This window comes from Squalius cephalus (assembly GCF_949319135.1).
Source record: "Squalius cephalus genome assembly, chromosome: 3".
NCBI lineage: Eukaryota > Metazoa > Chordata > Actinopteri > Cypriniformes > Leuciscidae > Squalius > Squalius cephalus.
In genome coordinates, this window is record NC_137124.1 from 26,858,701 (window position 1) to 26,880,712 (window position 22,012).

The window sequence follows — 22,012 nt, forward strand, 5'->3', positions numbered from 1 at the left end:
GAGGCTGTTATTGTCCGGACAGTATATTTACTAAAGATTAAAGAATTTAACAAATAAAGCAAGCCCTAAGTTATTAGATCTATTTGCATGTGTCCCCTTGCATTGTTAAATTCATATTTTTGCTTTCTGTAATCAACCCAGTGTATCTAAGAACCATTTTAATCTCCACCTGATGTCTTGCATTCAACATGACTAAATGAGTTTCTTTTTTATCTGTAAGGAATTTTAGGTATTGTTTGGTCATGAAAACATTTTACTATTAGTTTTGAAAGTGAAAATTCAGGTTTGTGTAATGGACAGCTAAGGCTGTATGCTGTAATGTATTCAGTCTTTCATGTGCGTCAATGGCTGAAGCGCTCGAAAATCAATGCGCTGTCGCTTTAAACGAAGTGAAAGGTTGGACGCAAAGAGCGAGAGTAGGGCGGGGACAACATTAAATATGTATCAGTCTAGTTACCCCTCAGAGACTCAACGCAGATGAATGATACAGAGTTGGAAGAGCCACACACGGCCACTTCGCTTTAATAACGTCCAATTTATCCGACACTTCCAGAGGAGTGTAAATGGGCAGACTAGACGCTCAGTGGATGAAGGCGTCTTGACAGTGCAGACGAGCGCACGTCGCTTAAGCAACACGTATTACTGATAGCAATTTTTGAATTGGATTTCAACAATTTTGCAACCAATCTCACCTTTAAGATTTTTTTCCAAGGCTTTTTTATTTTTTATTTTATTTATTTTTATTCACAGCCGATATGGACACCATATTGGACAACTTCGCGTCGGACAAACTTTTTCCAAATTCCAACCTGTTGGACCTAGAGGATCTGAATGAGAGCGATTTCTTATCCAATGTGGTAAGTCAAACCTCCGCATCTTTCATCATTAACAGCAGCAGAGAGGGGGAAATGCAGAATCTGTTTAAACTTGTGAATGTATTAATCATTTTTAATAATAGCCTATTTCCTACCCTCATGATTTGATATATATTGCTCATAATAATTATCATTAGATAAAAATATGCTCATGCTTATATTACATGATTCTTTACATCAGCAGTAGCCTATATATATATATATATATATATATATATATATATATATATATATATATATATATATTAGGCTATGTGTGTTTATTTCTGTGTTTATTTGTCACACATGTCTGGGATAAATTAAACATAAACAAGAGCAGGAGTTCCCAAGCTGTGAAGTTTGCCCAGCTGCAGACAGATAGGGTCACTTTCCAACTTCAACCGGACCTTTGGGTAGCGGGGGGAGGTCTCGTTAATGTTTTATTTATTCAAACCACGCCCACACACCGTCTCATGCTGTTTAATCAAATCACGCCCACGGATTGCTTCATCCTGTTTCTAGTGTCCGGCCACAGCCGATGAATTTAGAATACTTTGCACTATATTTGCTTTTACTTTGGAGATCAGAAGCACAACTGACGGGTTTACCTGGTATACAGTAAAGTAATAGAGTGAGAAAACTAGTTTAGTGGAAAACCTATTTACCATCACGTTATTTTTTACACTAGAAGTGTCTGTAGGCTATGCCAATGAAACCATGCCAATGAAAAACAAAAGACCAATACTATTTCATCTTAGGTGATATGGCAGTTAAGTTAATGCTATCTGTAAGGTAAAGGTTGTATATGAGGTAACAAACTACACAACAAAAAAGAAGTTATAGTCAGAAGGAACCTTTCACACAAAAATGTACTCCTCGTTATAATTTCTTTCCAAATCAGACTTATTTTGAGAATATCCTAGCCACTTATTTTTATAGTCCTATTGAAAGTGAATTACGACTTGGGCTGTCGAGGTCCAAAATGAAAATTGTCGATCAATGTATTGGAAATATAAAGTATTATCAAAGTGGTCTCTCTGGCTCATACATTATATTCCAAGTCTCCTTGAGCCAAAGACTGATCCGGTCCCCATTTAATCAATGGAAAAGAGCGACCAGTGCATTATTCCTAATGTGTTCCATGGAAGAAAGAAAGTCATATGGGTTTAGAGGGATGAGAGTGGATAAATGAGGACTGTATTTTCATTTTTGCATAACATGTTCCTTTAATTAGGTCGTCTGAAAAGCCGTGTTTGGGTTGTTAATGCATTTCATTTGAAGCTAGCAGTTCCATGAGCATATGATCCATTAGGAGCCCAGGACACTTCTGCAGTTTCCACAGTGATTCAGACACTCCTGTGGATAATACAGGACTGACACACATTCATGCTGAGGTCCTTTTAATCCCTTCCCAGAGAGACAGAGAGAGAGGGAAAGAGACATCACAAATGTCACTATTATGAGATGGAACAGTTTTGACCTTTATGTTAAAAGGGAAGCTGCTGCATCATCTTTGGGATGTACTGACAGGAGATGTATACGGCAGCCTCTTATGAGCTACCTGAGCCTAAATGCTGTTTTCTATAATACAAAGTGGTTGGCATAAATTACAAACTATATAATGTATCATAACTCCTTAATGTGGATGCAGTGGTCAGATAGATAGACAGAGGTAGCTGACATGGCTGTGTCCTGCAGTTTGACAAATTTAATCTAAAACCATTTTAAAAGAATAATTCACCCAAAAATGAAAATTTTGCTCACCCTCATGCCGTTCCAAACCTGTATGACAGGATATTTTGAAGAATGTTTGTAACCAAACAGTTTTGGTGACCATTGACTTCCATTGTATGGACAAAATAGACTTATAGACTAACAGAAGGACGGGTAGATAGATAGATCGATCGATAGACCTAATCTCTAATGAAAACCTGTCTTGTCTTATAAAGATTTGTGTGTTAGGGTTTTTAATGAAGATTTTACTTTAGTGCCTGTCTGTCTGGTTTTTTTTCTTTTTCTTTTCTTCTACTGGTCTGTTGGTTGTTGAGGGTATTTAACGGGTAGTATTCAATCCAGATGTCCCTCATTGAATAACAGCTGTGCTCCAGTTTGCTCTGTAAGGACCTGATTGAGGAGAGAGTGATGATAGAGAAAAGAAAGAGAGGCTTGTGAGTGAAGAAGGCTCATTCACAGCTCCTGATAGCTGTCTGTGTATGTGTGCATGAGCGTATGCATGCCACTGCGCCCCTGTGTGGGTGTGTGAATAGACGTCTGTGAAAGACCTCTCCAGACCCTCCATGGTCCCCCACTCTACTCCTTGGTGTGTGTGTGTGTGTGTGTGTGTGTGTGTGTGTGTGTGTGTGAGACACTGGCCCTTGAAGGCTCACTGAATGACTGCCTTGTGCCCTCCGAGAGGAAGCTGCTCTCCCTGCTCCTGGGTTACACAAACTGGTTTCTGACTCCTGCATGTTTTTGTTCATTCATTCTGCCATTATATTTATAAATGTTAGTGAGTTGTTCCTGCACTGTTGAACTGAGATATTTATAACCTGGAATTCCTACTAAATATCCCCACTATAAGGTTTGTAAAACCTGAAATTACCTACAGAGTGGGGACCATCCAAGGGTCCCCACAAGGAAAACTGCTTTAAGTGATAGTATACCAAAAAAAAATTGACCTGGAATGACCAAAAATGTAACTAGAATGACTTTCTTTCTAACAGTGCAATAAATGTGTCTGAAGCTTTCAAACTTCAAAAAGGGAGAAATAAGTATAATAAAAGTGGTTTATACAAGTCATACACTATATAAAAAATATCCTGAAGTCATGTGTAATGAACAGACAGACATTTAAGTCATTATTCATTGACAATTGTCCCCTCCTGTAACGATTTATGCAGACCAGTTGTGAACTGGATGAACCAATTAATTGAAAAGATCTGACACAAAAGAATGATTTGTTCATTTCTACTTCTCATGTGATCTTGTGCATGTCAACATTTTGAATTATTATTTTTTCTATCTCACACAAAGCTATTGCATGACTTCAAAAGACTTGGTTTATAGTACACTAATTTTAATGAGCCACATTTAAGATATTTTATGGTCCTTTTGCATCCTTTTTGAAGTTGAGTTGGAGGCTTAATTTTGTATTCAATGAAACAATAGAAGTCATTTGAGTTTGGAACAACAGAAAGATTAGCAGAATGAATTATGACAGAATTTGAGTTTTTGTGTGAACTATTACTCTACCAAGCATGCTAAATAATGCTTTAATGAAAATGTAAAAATGCAAATATATTTGAGTTGTCTTGAATAGCGGAAAGAAAATATTAGTAGCACATAATAAAAAATAGACGTCGATGGAAACTCCTTTCAATGATAGTAAAACGTGTGTGTGTGTGTGTGTGTGTGTGTGCACGCCTGGCCGTTTAAATCACGACTTTAGCGAAATTGCATGGTTTGTGCTGAAAGGTGGAAATCAGCATGTCAAACTCTACTGTGTGTTAAAGCTAAGATCACAGAGAGGATCTGTGAACCACAACAGCACAGAAAAACCTCAGGCTTTAATTATTTAAATTACTTTATATTATATATCTGCTGTACTTCTATAGTGCAAAGGGAGATGATGTGACACTGTCTCTGTCTGTGGATTTATATTGTTGTGTTTATACTGCTGTTTTTTGCCCATATTTGTAAACTGAGAATGGCTCCGGTGACAGAGATTGATTCACAGTGTTAATCTCATGAACGGGAGGCTCTGATCTGTCTTTTTCGCACTAATAAGTGAAGACATTTATTAATCTGTAAATACGAGTCTGACAAAAAACGATTAACGAGCATCTGCTAGTTGTATGAAAGGTGTTTGATCTCACTAGTCAAAACAGTCTGCAATAAGACATGGATATTTTAACTACAGAACTACATACAGAAATAAACTTATAGTTAATGAAATTCATCTCTCTCGTTTGCTCTTATTGTTGGTTAATATTTGGCACGGGCGTATGTCATACCACATGGAAATGAGTGAAAAAATTCAGAGGAATTTTGCCGCATTATATGATACAAAGTCATCTACCAAACGTATTTTACCTGTTCATTCACTTCCCACACTTAATTAAAAAACAGAAACCTGAATAGCAAGGGTGCTCTGAGGACTTCCCTCTTTTTTCCGTGTTCCGAAGAGAAGAAGATGAGTCAGATTCAAGACCATTCTTTTGAAGCACGTAGCGTGTCTAAACGCTATTGAAGAAGACTGGAGATGAAATCTACAGGTTTGGCAGGTCTCACCTGTCCTAAAGGTTGTTTCTGCTTGGTTAGTTTGTCTTGTACGAGCCTGAAAGGATTGGCAGCATGGACACCATATATGTGACCCTGGACCACAAAACCAGTCACATGGGTCAATTTTTTGAAATTGAGGTTTATACAAATCTGAATAAATAAGCTTTCCATTGATGTATGGTTTGTTAGGATAGGACAATATTTGGCTGAGATACAACTATTTGAAAATCTGAAATCTGAGGGTGCAACGTCTTTAAAGTTGTCCATTTATGTTCACGATTGTGCTGCATTCACTCACAAAAATAAATGTTTTACATATTTACGGTAGGAAATTTACTAAATATCTTCATGGAACATGATCTTTACTTAATATCGTAATGATTTTTGGCAGATAAGATAAATCGATAATTTTGACCCATACAATGTATTGTTGGCTATTTCCACAAATGTGTGACTTGTGACTGGTTTTGTGATCCAGGGTCACATTATGTAATATCTGATGCATTTGTTTTGATGCATTTCATGTGTATCCTTTGAAGACAGGGAACTCCGTTGGCATCCAAGACCAGCTATGTTGTTTTTACTGCGATGTGACTGAAATAATGAATTATAGATGGACACCTACTATCAAGAGTCTGGGGGTGAAGGATGTGGGTTTGGAGTAGGAGCAGGTGAGGAGCATCTGGATGGGAGGAGTGGAGGAAAGGCAATGCATTCCTTCAGAATTTCCTCTCAGATGTATTGGATGCTTCTGATGGAACATGCCCAAATAAGAAAAAAGAAATAGAGATAAATAAAGAGAAAGAAAGTAAGAGGTTGCATAATCTTCAGAATGACTATAGGCCAAAGATAAAGATGATACAGCTCTAACTGTTACTCTCAACGGCTGCAAGCTACAATTAAGATGACTGTAAAGAACGAAGGAATTATGACACTCTCTGGGTGTGATACAGCCACAGAAGTTCAACTCTATGATCTTGGAGTTTGATTCATCATAGCATCCACATGATTTATCTCTCAGACTGCCCCCGAAATTAAGTTTTTCCAATCTGTGTGAATCTAGAGAACTAATCCATCACCTGATCTAAATTCATTCACTCTATATCTGTAATTCTCACATATAGTTTTCACACACATCCCTTATCTGTAGTGCACAGGAAAATGTATTAGACGATCAGTCCCAACTGACGTAATTTCGTCATTATGTATTGCTAAGTAAAGGTTAGGTATGGCTGCTTTTGTCATACCTTTGGCTTAGGTTTTAAATCTACTTACATGATGGACACAAATAGAGAGGATAGAGGTCATTGAGGTGTGTTCTTACGTGAGCACACATTCACACACGCACAAAATACTAAATCAGCAGTTAGTGCATTGAGCCTTAAAGGTGTGTTAACCTTGGTCCTGTCAAACCAGATCGTTTTTTTTTTTTTTTTTTAATTGCTAGATGCTTTGAATAGTTGTGTAGCATTTATAAAGTATGTTATAGACAAGCAGTTGTTCACAGATAATATTGGCTGCTGACTGTTCTCACTCCTGGAACTGCCCTGTTATTGCAAAAGCCTAAAGATATCATCTAGATATATGTCATTTCATTTTTTTTTTTTTTTTTTTTTTGCAATATTTCAGTTAAATTATGCAACATTAAGTTTACTTCTAAATTAACAAGGTAAAGTTATTCTTAAATGTTTCTTATCTCTCAGAATAAATCGTATTAAGGAAAATTTAAATATAATTTTCCATGGGGTCTTTGGCCTGAAAAAGTCTGAAGACCCACATTCTAGACATATTTTAGTGCTTATTGACATAACTGCCTGTGGTTGAAGAACAGTCAGATGTCATTTTAAAATGTCATTTTAAAATGATTCACATGTTGAACTGCTTTGAAGTGCTAAACTAAACCAGATTAATTCTTCTTCATTCCGCAGCTGATGTTTTATTTCACTGACTTGCCAGAACTCCTCCTGCTCTCCAGGCACTCTTTCTATCTTTAACTATCTCTGTCTTTCTCCTGAGGGTTTGCAGAACTGTGGATGTTGTAGAGGTGTCCACCAACTGCTCTGTTCAGTGAACCCTTCAAATCTATTAGATTTAACCTCCAAAGAGTGTTCTGTCTCAGATGAATTATAGAAGCAAACTGCGAGCTGCGATGATGGACAGAACATTCCAATATCTCTTCCTCTTCATTGAGAAAATGCAGTGGTAGGAAGCAAGTCAAGTTAATGTCTTATTTATATCCAGCACACTCATCTATAGCTTTGGTCAAATGCTATCAGAGTGTTATTGCGACTCAGATGTTGGCCTGAATTACTGCCAAAAGCTTGATCAAACAGGAAAGTCTGAGCTGGAACACATTACGTTACAGAGGTGCAGAGCCTTTGGGGTAAGACGAGAAAGAATTTCCAGAACTGCGCTCTTGGTTTGTGCCCAGTGTGTCTTTTGACTTCTAATCTTTTCGTAAGAGCATGTATAACTTGTTCTTCACATGTGGAAAGACATATTCTTAGCCACATTCTAAGCCAGTGAACCCTGCAGAGGCATATGTGTATTGTGTACCCACTCTTACCTCCGTCTCACCCCTCAGGCTCTGAATAAACATGTCAGGTGGGTGTCAGTGTTTGCAGGAACATGTCGTCAGCTTACCTTGAGGTCCCTAACTCAGAATTCCACCATTGTCTCCCCAGGCTCCCTCTCTACTGAGGATCAAAGACACAGCTGATTATGTTAATTACATAATGACTATTAATTCCAGGGACAGTTTTAAAAATGGAGTATAACAAAGATGATAATGAGAGTTAATGTATTTTATTATAACTGCAATGGATAATGTATTTAATTGCCAGCACAATTCCCACAAAACACGTTTCTGCTTCAGAGTAAAAAAAAAATCGAATTGCGGTTTTACTCTTCCTCGTTTCGTCTTTATATTTTTCAACTGCACGTTTATTTCTATTTCACATTGTGACTCTCATTATTGTGTCTATATTTCACAATGTGACTCACATTTCTTGTAGTTGTCTTAATATCTCACACTTGTTACTTTATTTCTCATTATTGTGATTTTATATTTCAGAATGTGATTCTGTCTCACTAATTTTACTATATATCTCATAAAAACTTTATCTTTTACAACTTTGTTTCTCATTATTGTGGTCTCACAAATTTGACTATTTCTTGTAGTTGTGACTTTATATCTTCCAAATGTGACTTTCTAATTATTCTGACTATATTTTACAATGTGATTCACAAATTTGACTATTTCTTGTAGCTATGACTTAACATCTCACAATTGTGACACTTTCTTATTATTGTGATTTTATATTATTATTGAGAATTTATACCTGCGATGTTATTTTTCGTACATCTCACAAATGCAAATTTATTTTTACATAAACTTATTTACACACATTATATTTCACAATTGTGACCTTTTGTTCCTCATTATTGTGATTTCATCACTCACAGTGTGACTCTCTCAGTAATTGTGACTTTGTTTTACAATTTTACAATGTCTCGCAAATTTGACTTGTAGTTTCTTGTAGTTATGCTCTCGGTAGTCATCTTAATAATATATTACAAGAGAATGTATTTTGAAAGAAACAAAGCCTCTCCTTTTCCTCACTGTGGTCAGACAGGGACAGACTAGACTAACACAGCTCTTTGGTCTGTATACAGGATATTCCTCTGCCCAGGGCTGTTTGGCCTCAGGCTCATTTGAGAGAGGCAATTTAGACTGGCAAAATTACAGAGTGCAGGGAGCCCTTTGAAGGGGGGATGGGGAACACATCTGGAGACCCACTCCCCTCCCGAAGTGCAACAGTAGCAGAAAATAGAGGGTGGTTATGGGGATTCCTTGCTCCTTAGGATATCCCGTTAGTTCACTTGTGTCCTCATTTCCTTTGCTACCCTCTTCTCTGAAAGTTACAGTTGGCCTCACTGTTGCAGTTTTCACTGCAGTCATGAAAATCCAGTTCTAATTTGTCAACATTTTTCTCATACTCAACCTCTCTGCCATCCGCCGTTTCACCTCTAGAAGAGCTCGTCTGGTTTGTTGCCCTCAGTGGCTCCTGTCTGGAGGTGGGGCTGAAGCCCAACTGCCTCTTGTGGTCATGGTTCTCTTGCTCTGTGGCTGACAGCGAAACGTAAAAAAAATCTGGAACTGGAATTAAGAAACCAGAGGAAAGCGAGAGGGGGAAGGGACTAAAGAGAACGTTTTTGTATTTGGAAAGTTAGAATGGGAGGAAGAAGAAAGTGAGAGAATGACTAAGAAAGAGAGAGAGAGAGGGGAGTGAAGGAGCAGGAGGAGAGCAAGGACTACAATAAAACCTCACGCGCAGACTTCACTCTACTGAACTTTCTTTATCAGTACTGCATTCAGAAAGAGTTGTACACACTTGCTTTGAAAACCTTTTGGTGAGAAACCCGTGTGACCTGATGTCTAGAGAGGTGGGTCGGACGGTGGTGTCTGTGTCTGGTGGCAAGCTTACAGAAGTCTCAGACTGCAGCTGTGAACTTGACTCTATGCCTATAATCTAAATCAGCCCTCACCTGTGAACACCTGCAGAGGCCTGGCTCCCTCGATCGCCCTCGATCTCCCCCTCTCTCACACGTCCGCCTCATCATGCATGCTGAGCGGATCATAATGAGCGTTAGTTCATGACTATCCACCCTGACCCATCTCTGATCTCTCACAGCTGCCAGCTGGAATCTGAATTTTAGAATATGAACTGGCTTTAAATAACAGATGTGCTGATTTGGAGACAATATGACTGTAAAAATGCATCTTAACCCCACATTCACACACCAGTGTCCTTAAATTTAGGTCAAACATGTCAGATCCACTGCAGATGAGTTAAAATAGTTCATGCATGCCTCTTGGAATAGAAAGCTCTAAATATTTAGAAATGTAAATAAATAAAACTGATCAGATCATGCTGTGGCTGAAGCTCTGATATTCATGCTTCACATGAGGGAACCATATTTTTAATTGCATCACACAGTGTAAACACTAACCATCTGCAAACTCCATCTTCAGTTCAAGAACTTCTCGCCCTCTCCCCCTTGCTCTTTTTTTGCCACTCTGAGAATGAATCTCCCCGTTGTGACTCATTGTTCTCAGAAATAACTCTTCTGCTCAGCGAGAGGCACATATTCCCAAAAACATTGTGGGTTTGGCTGTATTCCAAATTCCACTGCTGCTGAATGATTTTTATCAGCGTATTTATTTTTCCAAAGACTAATGTGTTATTTTCATGCGCACCGAGCTGCTCCATGCGCACCCTGCACTCCAGCTCCAAAATGACAAGCTCCCCTCTCCTCATTTGCATACTGAGATCCGATTGGCTGGAGTGCAGCTGGAGGTCTGGAATAAGGGAATGGAATGCGATGAGTCGAGCAGGCGTGCAGTTTACCAGCCCGCTTAGACCCGGACATGACCCAATCGTTACTTCAAGAAAATGGATCAGATGGAAAAATAGGGCATTGCTCAGTCTGCACACACATTTCTTGCAGTGCTGCAGCTGTGGTTCCTTTTCCACCCCCATTGGAGGAGAGCCGAAGTGACAAACCAGAAATATTTTAAATGACAGTATTTGCTATAATAGTGAATTGAATAAGACATGTATTGAAGAAAAAAAGGGGGCCAATAGGTTTATTTTTTAAGAAGTCTGATGCTACTGTTGCTATTAATATTATATCGATGATGTTTGATCAAAAACAAAACGACATCTAAAAACAATGTGAAGTATTATAATTTAAAATAACTGTTTTCTATTTAAATATACCTTTTTTTTTTCAGGATTCTCAAATGAAAAATATCCTGATCGCATGTACTTTCTGTCTTCTTTGATATGTGAGAGTGAGAGCTTAGGAAGAAATGAGTATGCGTGTATGCTCCTCTTGTTTCAATGCCTTTTGAAGCTCTACTGTTGGAGGCCTTCTTTATATAAAATGCAGAAATACTACCTTCTCTTCCTTGTTGTGCCCATTACAGCATAGATAAAAATCATTCTGTGTTCTGAGAAATCATACAGAACATTTAGCGAAAATAAGAAAAGAAAACTTATTCGACCACTAGGGTACATATGTGAAGGGTCTGTTAGGTCTGTTGTTGTATAGGACCATCTGATCCAATAAAGCTGCTTGTATACCCACCTGACCACTGATCTATTTTGGCATTATACCAATGCCACTTTAAATAGCAAACTTTTTTTATTCCTCAAAGTAGCATGTTCCTTCAGTCTGCATTTTAATGTCATTATCGTAATGTCATCATTCTACTTTTTAAAGTTGAGAGGTGACCTGAAAGTGTTGAGATATGACTTATTGTCATTTCTTCCAAAATCTGCAAAAAGAGACACATTCTTCCAAGTTCTTCTGGAATTCTTGAGGAGCTTTCCAGATGTGGAATTTCAGGACTCTTGCATCAGCACCCCAGCATTGCATCATTACCGTTGGCCCCTATAAGGCCAACTGAACACCAGACACCACAAGAAACTCTTAACTGACACTTGTCATAACAGGAAGGTGCTCTACAGAGAGATAAAGCCGATTAGAAAAGTATTCTGACTGTCTGCTCCGATAACAGACAGGACCACACAGATAGAAAAGTTGCACACGTGAATGCAGGTTTCTACCAAAGCTCCTTCATATTTTGTTTGCATTTTGCATTAGTAGATTTATTTGTAGATTCATTGACAAAATTGTTAAGGCACTATTAAGCAACGTAAAACATAGGCTACAGTATATGCAGCCTGCATGCATATGAAGCTCACAGTTGTGAAATAGCACCTTCAGTTCGGATTAATCAAGTCTGCAAACATATCCGCCCCACACATCCAGGAGCAGGGGCATTTGACGAACATCAAAGTTTTAGGGTGGGACTGTTTATACTGTCATTCTCAACTGTAGTTATTAGCTCAGCACTGACGGCTGGAGAGCTGCGTCAATTCGTGAACTCTATCATCAGGGTGTTCCCAGGATGTCATTCATCAAACAATACGATAACTGGCATTGCAGGGTTTGTTTCCTCTGCTTATGCATCCATATGGTGACGAACAAGTTTTACCAGAATACTGCAAACTACACTCTTACAAATAAAGCTTTTTTGCAGCGATGCCATAGTAGAAGAACCATTTTTGGTTCCCCAAGCAAAAAATATGAATACAAAGAACCTTTTTCCTCTATAAAGAACCTTTTGTAGAATGGTCGTTAAAGGTTCTACGTGGAACCATCGATGCCAGTAAAGAACCTTTATTTTTATAAATGTACAATACTCCATTCTCTCTTATTCTCAATTCAGGTTTGTTGTTTTGGAGGCTCTGTTTGGTAGACTGGGGACAGCCAGAGTAAACATTCATAACAGCAGAACTTTCCCAGTCCTCTCTTCACAAAGTATGGCCGTGGTTAGGGGTTTGTGTGGGAACTCACACAGGTGCTGGGAGTGTGGATGTTTGCATGTGTTGCGTATGTGTGATCTGTGGATAGTGTCTGTTTTATATGCTCACTGCCCTACAGGTGTGCCATTCACACACCTGTCCCCGTTCACCAGGATGTAAACACGATCAGGTCCTCTCACACCTTTGTCACACCCTCGCTCGGCAAACACACGTTCGCATACCCTCAGTGCGTAGACGCACTCACACGTTCTTCCATTGGTAATGTGACGACAGCTTTTTTTGGTCTACCTTTCAGACACACGCATTAAACTGAATGATAGAAGGGGTTTATCAGTGTTGCTCTGAATTTAAATAGTGACTATATAAATGATCATTTTAAAAGAGGCTATATATCAAATTAGCGTCTCAAGATGTTATTTGAGTTGATCTTTGCTTATCATGATCAGGGAGTGGGATGAATTCAGCCAAATTATTATTTGTTCTTCCATCACTATTAGAACATACAGTATTCAAAAGTTTGAGGCCGGTAAGATTTAAAAAAAAAATGTTTTTTAGTCATCAGATCATTTTTTAAAGCGCTTTGGGTGTACAGTATGAAAGCACTATATAAATGCCTCATTCATTCATTCATTCATTTTTGAAAGAAGTCTCTTTTGCTGAACCAAGGCTGCATTTATTTGATCAAAAATAGAGTAAAAACAGTAATATTGTGAAATATTATTATAACACACAATAATTGTTTTCTATTGTAATATATTTAAAAATGTAGTTTATTTCTGTGATGTCAAAGCTAAATTTTCAGCATCATTACTCTAGTCTTCAGTGTCACATGATCCTTCAGAAATCATTCTAATATGATGATTTGGGGCTCAAGAAACATTTCTTATTGTTGTGCTGCTTAATATTTTTGTGGAATAGAAAAAATGGATTGAAAGCTCAGAACAACAGCGTTTATTTAAAATATAAATCTTTATTAGCATTATAAATATCTTTACTGTCAATTATGATCAGTTTATTGCACCCTTGCTTAATAAAAAAACAGTGGTCACTAGTCTTCCTGAGGCCACATATAAGTACCCAACTAAATGTATTATAACAAAAAGTGAGGATTCAACCACCACTAATTAATTTTCTGTTTTCGTTTCACATAAAATGTATCTTTCTTTTTTTTGTGGTCTCTCCCCTTCAGCACTTCTCCGAGCAGATGGAGGACTTCTCCAATGACCTTTTCAGCAGTTTCTTTGATGATCATCTGTTGGCGGAGAGGAACCCATTGCTTGATATGGATCTGGACCCTCCAAACCCAGACATCCAGGCAGAACACAGCTACTCTCTCAGCGGGGACTCTGCCCCTCAGAGCCCCTCCATGCCCATCAAATCAGATGATGATGCAGGTTAGCAACCAGCTTAGCATACCCTATTCTTTCTTCTTCTTTCTAGTCATTATTCACGCAGAAAATCAGCTCTCCATGCTAGATTATCAGGAGAAGATTTTGCAGTCTTGATAAACGACATAGTTCAAAAGATCATATATCAGCAGATTTGTTTTGTCTTTTCTCTGCATCTCTCCTCCTTATCTCCTGGAGCACCCGTGCAGCACAGGGTTCCTTGACAAAGCGCTAGCCAAGAGCTCAGTCTACCATTGGAAGCTGGGAATTCCAGGAAGACTGCCAACACTCACACTCGCTCACTCTTTCTGTCAGTTCGTCCGTCTGTCTCTCTCTCTTTCGCTCTCTCTCTTACTCACACACACGCCATGATCAGGCCAAGGAACTGTAGACATCCATAAAATAAAAAAGGATCTGGTTTCCAGCTTCAGATGGAGAATTTGGTGGGGGTGGCTCAGAGAGTTGCATCATCCTGAACTTAGGTTGACTATGTGAGGAGAGTGTGTGCTCAGACTGCGGCTTCTTTCCAGTCAGGCTTTAAATCAACAGAGCTTTAAAGAAGCGTAAAGGTGCTGCAGGATTTCTCAGTCCATTTAGCCAGACTTTTCTGCTCTGAGCATCCAAAATGAATTTGGTCTATTTTGAACATATTCATGCTATTATTTCTTTCTCTCTGCCTTCTAGAACTGACAGAAAAATATGCAAACATGTTCCTTTAAGATTACAGCGGCAGTTAAACTTTAGGGGTACAATGCATAGACTGTAAAAAAAAACATACATATTAGCAGGATGCGACTTGTTAAAAAAGCAGAGAGAGGGATATTTGAACAAGATTGTCATTGACAACATAGAAATACAGAGTATTTCTATAAAAAGAACAGTAAAAATGTAAACAATAATTGTTTAAACTGAATTAACTCAATTTTAACATTTAACTTGACAATAAATTTAATTATACAATTTACAGGCATGAGGAATTAAGGTAAGCTGTCAAATGTTTTTAACTTATTTCAGCCATACAGACACATTTATATGATCCTTTTTCCAGGATAAATCAAGTCAAGTCAAGTCAAGTATATTTGTATAGCGCTTTTCACAATACAGATTGTATCAAAGCAGCTTCACAGTATTAAATTAAAATAATACAACAAGGTTTGTTTCTAGTGAAATTTATTGATTAATAAAATAAAATTAAATATTCCCAAAATATCCCAAAAAATCATAGTGTAATGTAAGATGTAATTAGACCAGTAATATTAATCCAGTATTAAGTACATTTTAGAGGTAAATAAGTAACAAAGATGTCCCTTTGAGGTTACCGTCCCAGTGACAAGCTGTTGTACTTGTTCCATGTGTAAATTTTTTGCATGTAGGGAGTTTAGATGACCACAATGAGTTCAGGTGTTTCAGTTGTATCATGTGATATCCCCTCTGACCCATAAACCTGCCCCTATAAAGACTGTGTGCAGCTTTAGAGGGCAGTTAAAGTAAGCACTGACTGGTTCACTACTTTGTCTCCTGTTGCTCTGCAGTAACTTTAAACCCGCTAATGAGCATCGCTCTTCCGTCTCCGCCGGCCTGGAGTCGCCCCACTATGATACCTGCTGTCCTGAGAGACATCAAAGCCTTACAGTGCCCTATGGGCAGGACCCTAGTAGCGTCTGTAGAGTATAAGGAGGGACTTTGGAGATTTGCATGTAAAAATAACATGTATAAACAACTTTTGTTCATGGCAATTCTTTGTTTGAGTATACATGACACAATAGCCCCTTTCACACATACTTGTCTTTACTGGTAAATTACCGCAAGAGATCATGTGTGAATAGGACCTTTTCAAAAATGCCGGTGAAATGGTTCCGGAAATTTACCATTAGGGGGAAGTTGTAACATTAATTACCGGTAATGTGTTCTGTGTAAATGCGGAATGAAGATTACCGGTACTATGATCACGTACAACGTCAGACTCAGAACGTGCTGACGTAAGAAGTCTCCTTTGGGCCAATCATAAAGTTCTTATGGAGATGACGTGATTACTCAGCGCTGTTTACAGTAAGCTTTTTTAATAGTTTTTCTATTTAAATATGCGCTAGATGATCATCTTTGACCATTGCGCCAGGTCTCGCAGCTTTTCAACGTGTCGCGCTCGATACCCACCCTTCTTTTCCATTCATCAGCGCTGCGGCTCTGCATTTATGCGCGTCTTGTGTTTTAAGAGCAAAAACGCATTCTGTTTGAACATCCCCTTATGCCTTTCACTCAGACGTCAACATTTTTTGTCAAATTGAACAGATAGTGAAACTAAAGCACTTCTCCTCATGCGGGCGGATGAAGACAACGGCACAGCGTATTATTTTAGCTGAAATACTTGTGTAAATACTTTGTGCCTTTTTCCCCATGCTGGTGAGCCTTTTACCCCGTGTGTGCGTAAAAGGCCCACCTTGCCACCTCGTACATTTATAAAACTTTTAAACAAACAATCCACTTTTATGCCACTTTTTAAACTTTTTACTTTTATTTATTTTCACACAAAATCTGTTGCCCCATCAATGTTCAATAAAAAACATATTTTTTGCTGCAATCATACACTATGAGAGTAGTGAAAAACATGTTTTTCTTAGGGTTTGCCTTTAGCCCCGTTGTATATGCTGAACAAACTGAGCTGCTGTCGCTGGGATCTAGATCTGATAGTCTGACTTTGCTGACTTTGACTGGCATGATTTCAGTCAAATTAAAGGTTTACATGACATTTTAAAAATATGAATTACTGCTTTACTCCATCTGCAAAAAAACTTTTACTGTGTATGCTAAATTTATCTGAAGTGAAGGTCCGTATCATTGCTACTGACTTTAGTTTTTGGATCTGAATATTTAAAATGTTTATATTGTGTTTTGGATGTTGAACCTTATTATGGTGTAGTAAGTTAACTAGTTCAACCAGCATAAGGATGATACCAGATAAGGATGAGAGGTTCCCTGTAGATGCAAGAGATGGAGATGACCCCTCTGAAAGATTTTTGAGAAAGTGTACATTTGGTCTAACCATGTTAATCCCTTATTCACAATAGAGACTCTGTGAGTGTGTTTGCTTTAGTTTGGTGAAGAACAGACTCTTATGGTCTAATCTGCCATACTGAACTGATGGTTTGGGTGTTTTTACAGAGGTTCCCCACAGACAGAGAGCTATGAAGTATAAAATTCAGCTCTCTCCACCAAACAGCAGAACTCCTAAAGAGCTTTGCTCTCCTGTCGTAATCAGACTCCTGCTGATGTCCTTCCCTAACAGAGGACTAACATGAAAAACCTGCCATCCTTCTTTTACAAGGCCGCATAATGTTTTACTGATTCTGCAGTGGAGCCTGCACACAAATGCTACCGAGGGCGATGTGATAACGAGGGCTCCCTCTATTTGCAGTGCTTTCCTCCCCTTTGAAGCATCCAGACATGTAGAGCTGTTCTCTAGCCACCCTACATGCCCCCAATCTCTCACCTGCCCCCTCCCACCCCATAGGCTTTTGTGTTAACAGTATAAAGAGACGATAATACTCATTTGCCTGTAAGGCCCTGTTTTAATTTTTTTTTAAGCACACATATTCATTACATTGCTAAATAATGTCTTGTACACTGTGATACATTAAATTATTTTTATTTGTTTTGGCTGTCCGTCCGTGGATACATTTTTTGTTATTCTGAAAAATGAAAGCAAACAAAAACCCTCCAAATGAAGAAAATTCAAAGACAATGTGGATAATCTAAAGCACAGAATACAGTAAAAAAAAAAAGTAAATATATTGTTTTGTTGGGTTTTTTTTCGTATCATTGTACATAAGTTTATTATCAGTGGCTCACAGTCCACAGGATTTTGCAATTTAATTTTTCCTTACTTAGGGACCGCTGTTCTTGCATTACTTCGGTGCTTTTTTATGGATGTCTTTAGCTGTTGTGTAATTTCTCTTGCCATTAGTGCCACGTTTTTTAAGACCACTCCAACTGTCAAGTTAAAACCAGTATTCTGTTTAATTCTGTTGCACTTCCTTTTTTTTTAACTTCAGAAGCATATTGTGTGATCTTTGTGTCTTCTGGGGGACTTTAGTTAAGTATTGTCATTACATATGTCATCCCCCAGATCATTTCTATCATTTCAGCAAAAATGTAAAGAAGCCTTTAGTTTTTAACAGACCTCATTCATCTGTTTTCTGTTTGTTTGAGTATGTTATTTCTCTCCTCAGACTCAGAAGGGATGTGGTCGTTCAGTCAGGATCTCACAGCCATTCTAGTGAAGCAGGAGCCCAGCCTGATGCCAGAGAACTGCCCTGATACAGCGCCCCCTCTGGCCAACTCCAGCACCTGCTCACACCCCCTCACTCTTGCCCCTCCGCCACAGAGGAACCACTCTGGGGAAAAGGTAAGAGAGAAGGTCATTACAGCTCCCTGTTTCACACTGTAAAACACTGATTCTTCATGGTCGTCATACCATGGCTGTACCCAGCATTGAAGTCTCCAAGGTCCTGACCTCTGTATTTTTTTCTGAGGTGTATAATAATAGTCATTAAATAATTGCCTAATAATAACTGTACTTTGGTGCAGCAAATATATTGTACACCGCCAAAATAACCAACTCTCTCTAATGAGCTGATCAGTTCTTGGAAATGTCAAAAACACTAAGATGGCCAATCAAATCAAAGAAGGCAGGCATTACCGTTCCTTTTTACAGAATCACAAGCGTGATTTCCAGCACAACGCTTCATTTTTAATGGTCAAAGAGTGATATGATAATATAAGAAAGTACCTAAAGATTTAATGTTTGACAGCTGTGTAACGATTGAATTGTTAAAAGACAGACAGTAATATACGGGGATGCAAACAACTCAACCAGAGCCGTTTTCAGCATATTATGCATAAGAATAAATGTGTGCATACTGTGAAAGATTTGGATGAACTTGGTTACATTTTCTTGTTAGACTTTCAGTAAATTAATTCATTGTCCTCAGACCTACACTAGAACATGGTAAAATGTGTGGCTTTGACAAGTGTGTTTATAGGTTATGGTTAGGACAGTCAATAAAAAATATTTCCAAATTGATAAAAACAATATATTCTGTTTTTTTAAGCTATTTTTCTTTATTCATCTCCTACTTCATTTCTTTAAATTTGCTCAAGATTTAAAGCGATAATTCACCTAAAAAAGACAATTCTTTTATCATTCTGTTATCATTTACCTGTTAAAATTTCTTTCATTTCAAACCCAAATGCTTACATTTTTCATGGTCATGGGTTTTAATGCCATTGTTATCCAATTTTTGCCCTACAGACATCTTAAAATGCACATGTGTAAATCAGGGGAGCAAGCTCAGTTTTTGTACCTCAATATTTCGAAAACCCTGTGTACGGCTATGCTTAAAAAAGGACATTAGTTCGAAAGCTTGTGTTTTTAGTTAGGTTATTGTTACTTTTGAGTGGATATCGAACGGAGCTGATGATGGTGAACCTTGCACACACTGTGCACCAGAGGGACCATTGTGTTAGTATTACAATGAAAACCACACGCACACACATATGCATCATGTGCTCTTTTGCTCAGCTGGCAGTTTGCTCCACATCTCTGCCCAGTGAGCATGTTCGCAGTACGAGTGTGTGTGTGAGGAGTTGAACTCACTGAAGCATAGGAATCTGCTCCAGCAGCATCAGTGTTGAGTTGAGAGTAGATTAGTTCTTTGTGGCTGCTGAGGTCTCTTGGATCTGGCAGTGGACTCTCTATGAGCATCAGAGCCACGGAACTGCTCTCTTCTCCCTGACTTGACACTAACTCAGGCCAGACTTTCCGTCGGTTCCCATAAACTCTGCCCTCTCCGGGGAGCTGGTTTGCAGCAGTTGTGTGCTGCGTGAAGATACCTGTCAACAAAATAAGCAAACACACAGAATGAAGGCTTGAACAGTCTTTGCTCGCCATTAGCAACAAAGTGCTGTCAAGAAAAACTTGGCTAGATTAAATAATATTCTGGATGGATGGGGTTATATAAGCACATGTCCTTTATTTAAGAAGGGCAGCACATGGCGTAAAGCTGTTCTGACTTCCCATTGAGTTCAGCTGCACTGTCAGTGTACTGGAGAGCGTCCTCATGGAGACAGTGAGAGCGTGTGCCACAGGAAGAGCAGCTCTCACCAGATAAACAAAAAACATATATAACATGGCATTAAGAAACAGCACACCATAATAACTATAATTCATGAACATAATCTTCAGGCACTGCATTGGAACCTTTTTGAGGCCACCTTGGAATGTTGAAGTAATCCAAGTTCTTGGTCCAACTAAAACAGAATATGACCTGATTTTGCTGTAGTTTAATTTTAATGAAGCTTGACTAGAAGAGGAGGAAGGTACATTTCATTAGCTATTTGAAATATGTTAGCATAGGCACTTATGAGTGAGTCATTGAATCATTGACTCCACTGATTCATTTAAGAACACTGATACATTAAGGAACAAAACACCACTGCTGTGTTGCTCGGTGAGGAAACGATTATTTTTGCTTTGGCTTTGTCTGTATCTATTTTTGTTGGCAGAGCAGATAAGTAAATGCCGATATTGTGTCTAAAATGTACGTTTCTATTAATTGCGTATCATCAGCACTCGTGCTCGTGGGATTCTGTGTTGTTAATGTGCAGTGTCTGAATACACATAAGGATGCATTCATAAAATAGAAACCCTATACAAGACAGTAAAGTGTCACAAGTTGTAATATGGACTGACAACTTTCTTGCCAATAGCTGAACTTTAGCCGATTTTATTACATTTTACAGCAGATATATTCAAATATTTTTGTACAAAGGCCTTTACCAGTTCAAGTTGTTGGGAATACCACCCACTGACCCTGAAAGTAATGAGAGGGGGGGCGTGAAGAGAAGCGAAGGGTACAGCAGCCCCTCTGATCTGAGGCTCATGTCACCTCTCTTTGTGCATGATGGTTGGTCGTTGGCCAGACTGTGTGTGGTTTGCAGGCGGGTAGCCTTTGCTCTGTGAGTGTAAACAGTTTGAGTCTGCCTTCAGCTGTGTTTACTGTCTCAGACATCCAGCATGGAGCACATTTAGTCCAGTACCTTAACAGTTCAGTACCATCAAATATCATCAAATACTACAGACCCCTGCAGCCTGATATCATCAAAGACTCTCAGATAAAGTTGAATGATGTCTTTGTACCACATATTGCTGTAGACAGGATAGACAGGATGTTTATTTCAGAAATACGTAAGTGTACAAGCATATGTTGTGTGGTTTGATGTAGTCAGTGTGAATTCCATTTTACTTCTTGAATGTGATGTATTTCTGGATGAAACAGGATACTTAAATTTATCAGCAGCAAAAGAAAGTAATTTTAGAGGAGAGCAACTACTAAGGTTGATCAAATTAGTATTAAAGACAAAACATGCACAGGTGAATGGTTTGAGACTAGGAATGTGCATTAAATAATGCATTACATTTAGATTCCATGTTTACATTAATGATTGTTTTTCTCTTTTCTTGTGCTGTTAGGGTTCCAAAGGCCTGAGCTCAAACTCAATTCCTGCCATCAAAGCAGAGCCCAGAGAGGTGAACCAGTTCCTCAGTGTGCCTTCAGGTGGGTGTGGATGTCTTTATGATGAAGTTGTTTGAACAAGGGAGGCTTGCTGATTTAGCTAGTTAAGAAGCCTATTAAGGACACTAGCATACAAGCAACCTATGCTGGGGACTGTACTCAAAATAAAAAGCTAAAAAGAATGCACTGTAGACCTTTACTTTAGGTACACAACAACAAGCTAATGTACCCAACATATAGCACTTAGTTGCCACATATGGTATGGCCAGTGCAGTTCTTCCACTAACCAAATTAGCCCTCTTTTATTCTGCTCCCTCACTCTAAGGTCAGTTCAGGGTTATAAATACTCTAATGGTGTGTTTCTTTTCCAGAGGAAATGAGGCTTAGTGTGAGTGTTTCTTTATTTAACTTTTGCATGTGTTTGACAATCTCTCAGATCTCAGATTTAGCCCTTTCTGAATGGCCCATTGATGAAAACAGGGTCTGATGTAACCTCTGACAGTTGCATTTTAGACCCTGGT

The 22,012-nt window shown here is 38.5% G+C and overlaps 1 protein-coding gene across 3 annotated transcripts in view; it reads left to right on the top strand.

Moving 5' to 3' along the window:
- The window catches only part of creb3l1 (cAMP responsive element binding protein 3-like 1), a gene marked incomplete at its 3' end in the record, with an annotated part of 67,436 nt that overhangs the window by 34,159 nt on the left and 11,265 nt on the right, over window positions 1-22,012 (top strand). For 2 of the 3 annotated variants that reach the window (XM_079867906.1, XM_079867908.1), the window contains exons 1-4: window positions 479-857; window positions 13,722-13,926; window positions 18,147-18,322; window positions 21,449-21,533. In XM_079867906.1, coding sequence (XP_079724032.1) covers window positions 756-857; window positions 13,722-13,926; window positions 18,147-18,322; window positions 21,449-21,533 — 568 coding nt within the window. In that variant the 5' untranslated portion in view covers window positions 479-755. Of the gene's footprint in view, window positions 1-478; window positions 858-13,721; window positions 13,927-18,146; window positions 18,323-21,448; window positions 21,534-22,012 lie in introns of those variants that run through there. The other variant, XM_079867907.1, reaches the window with a different exon arrangement.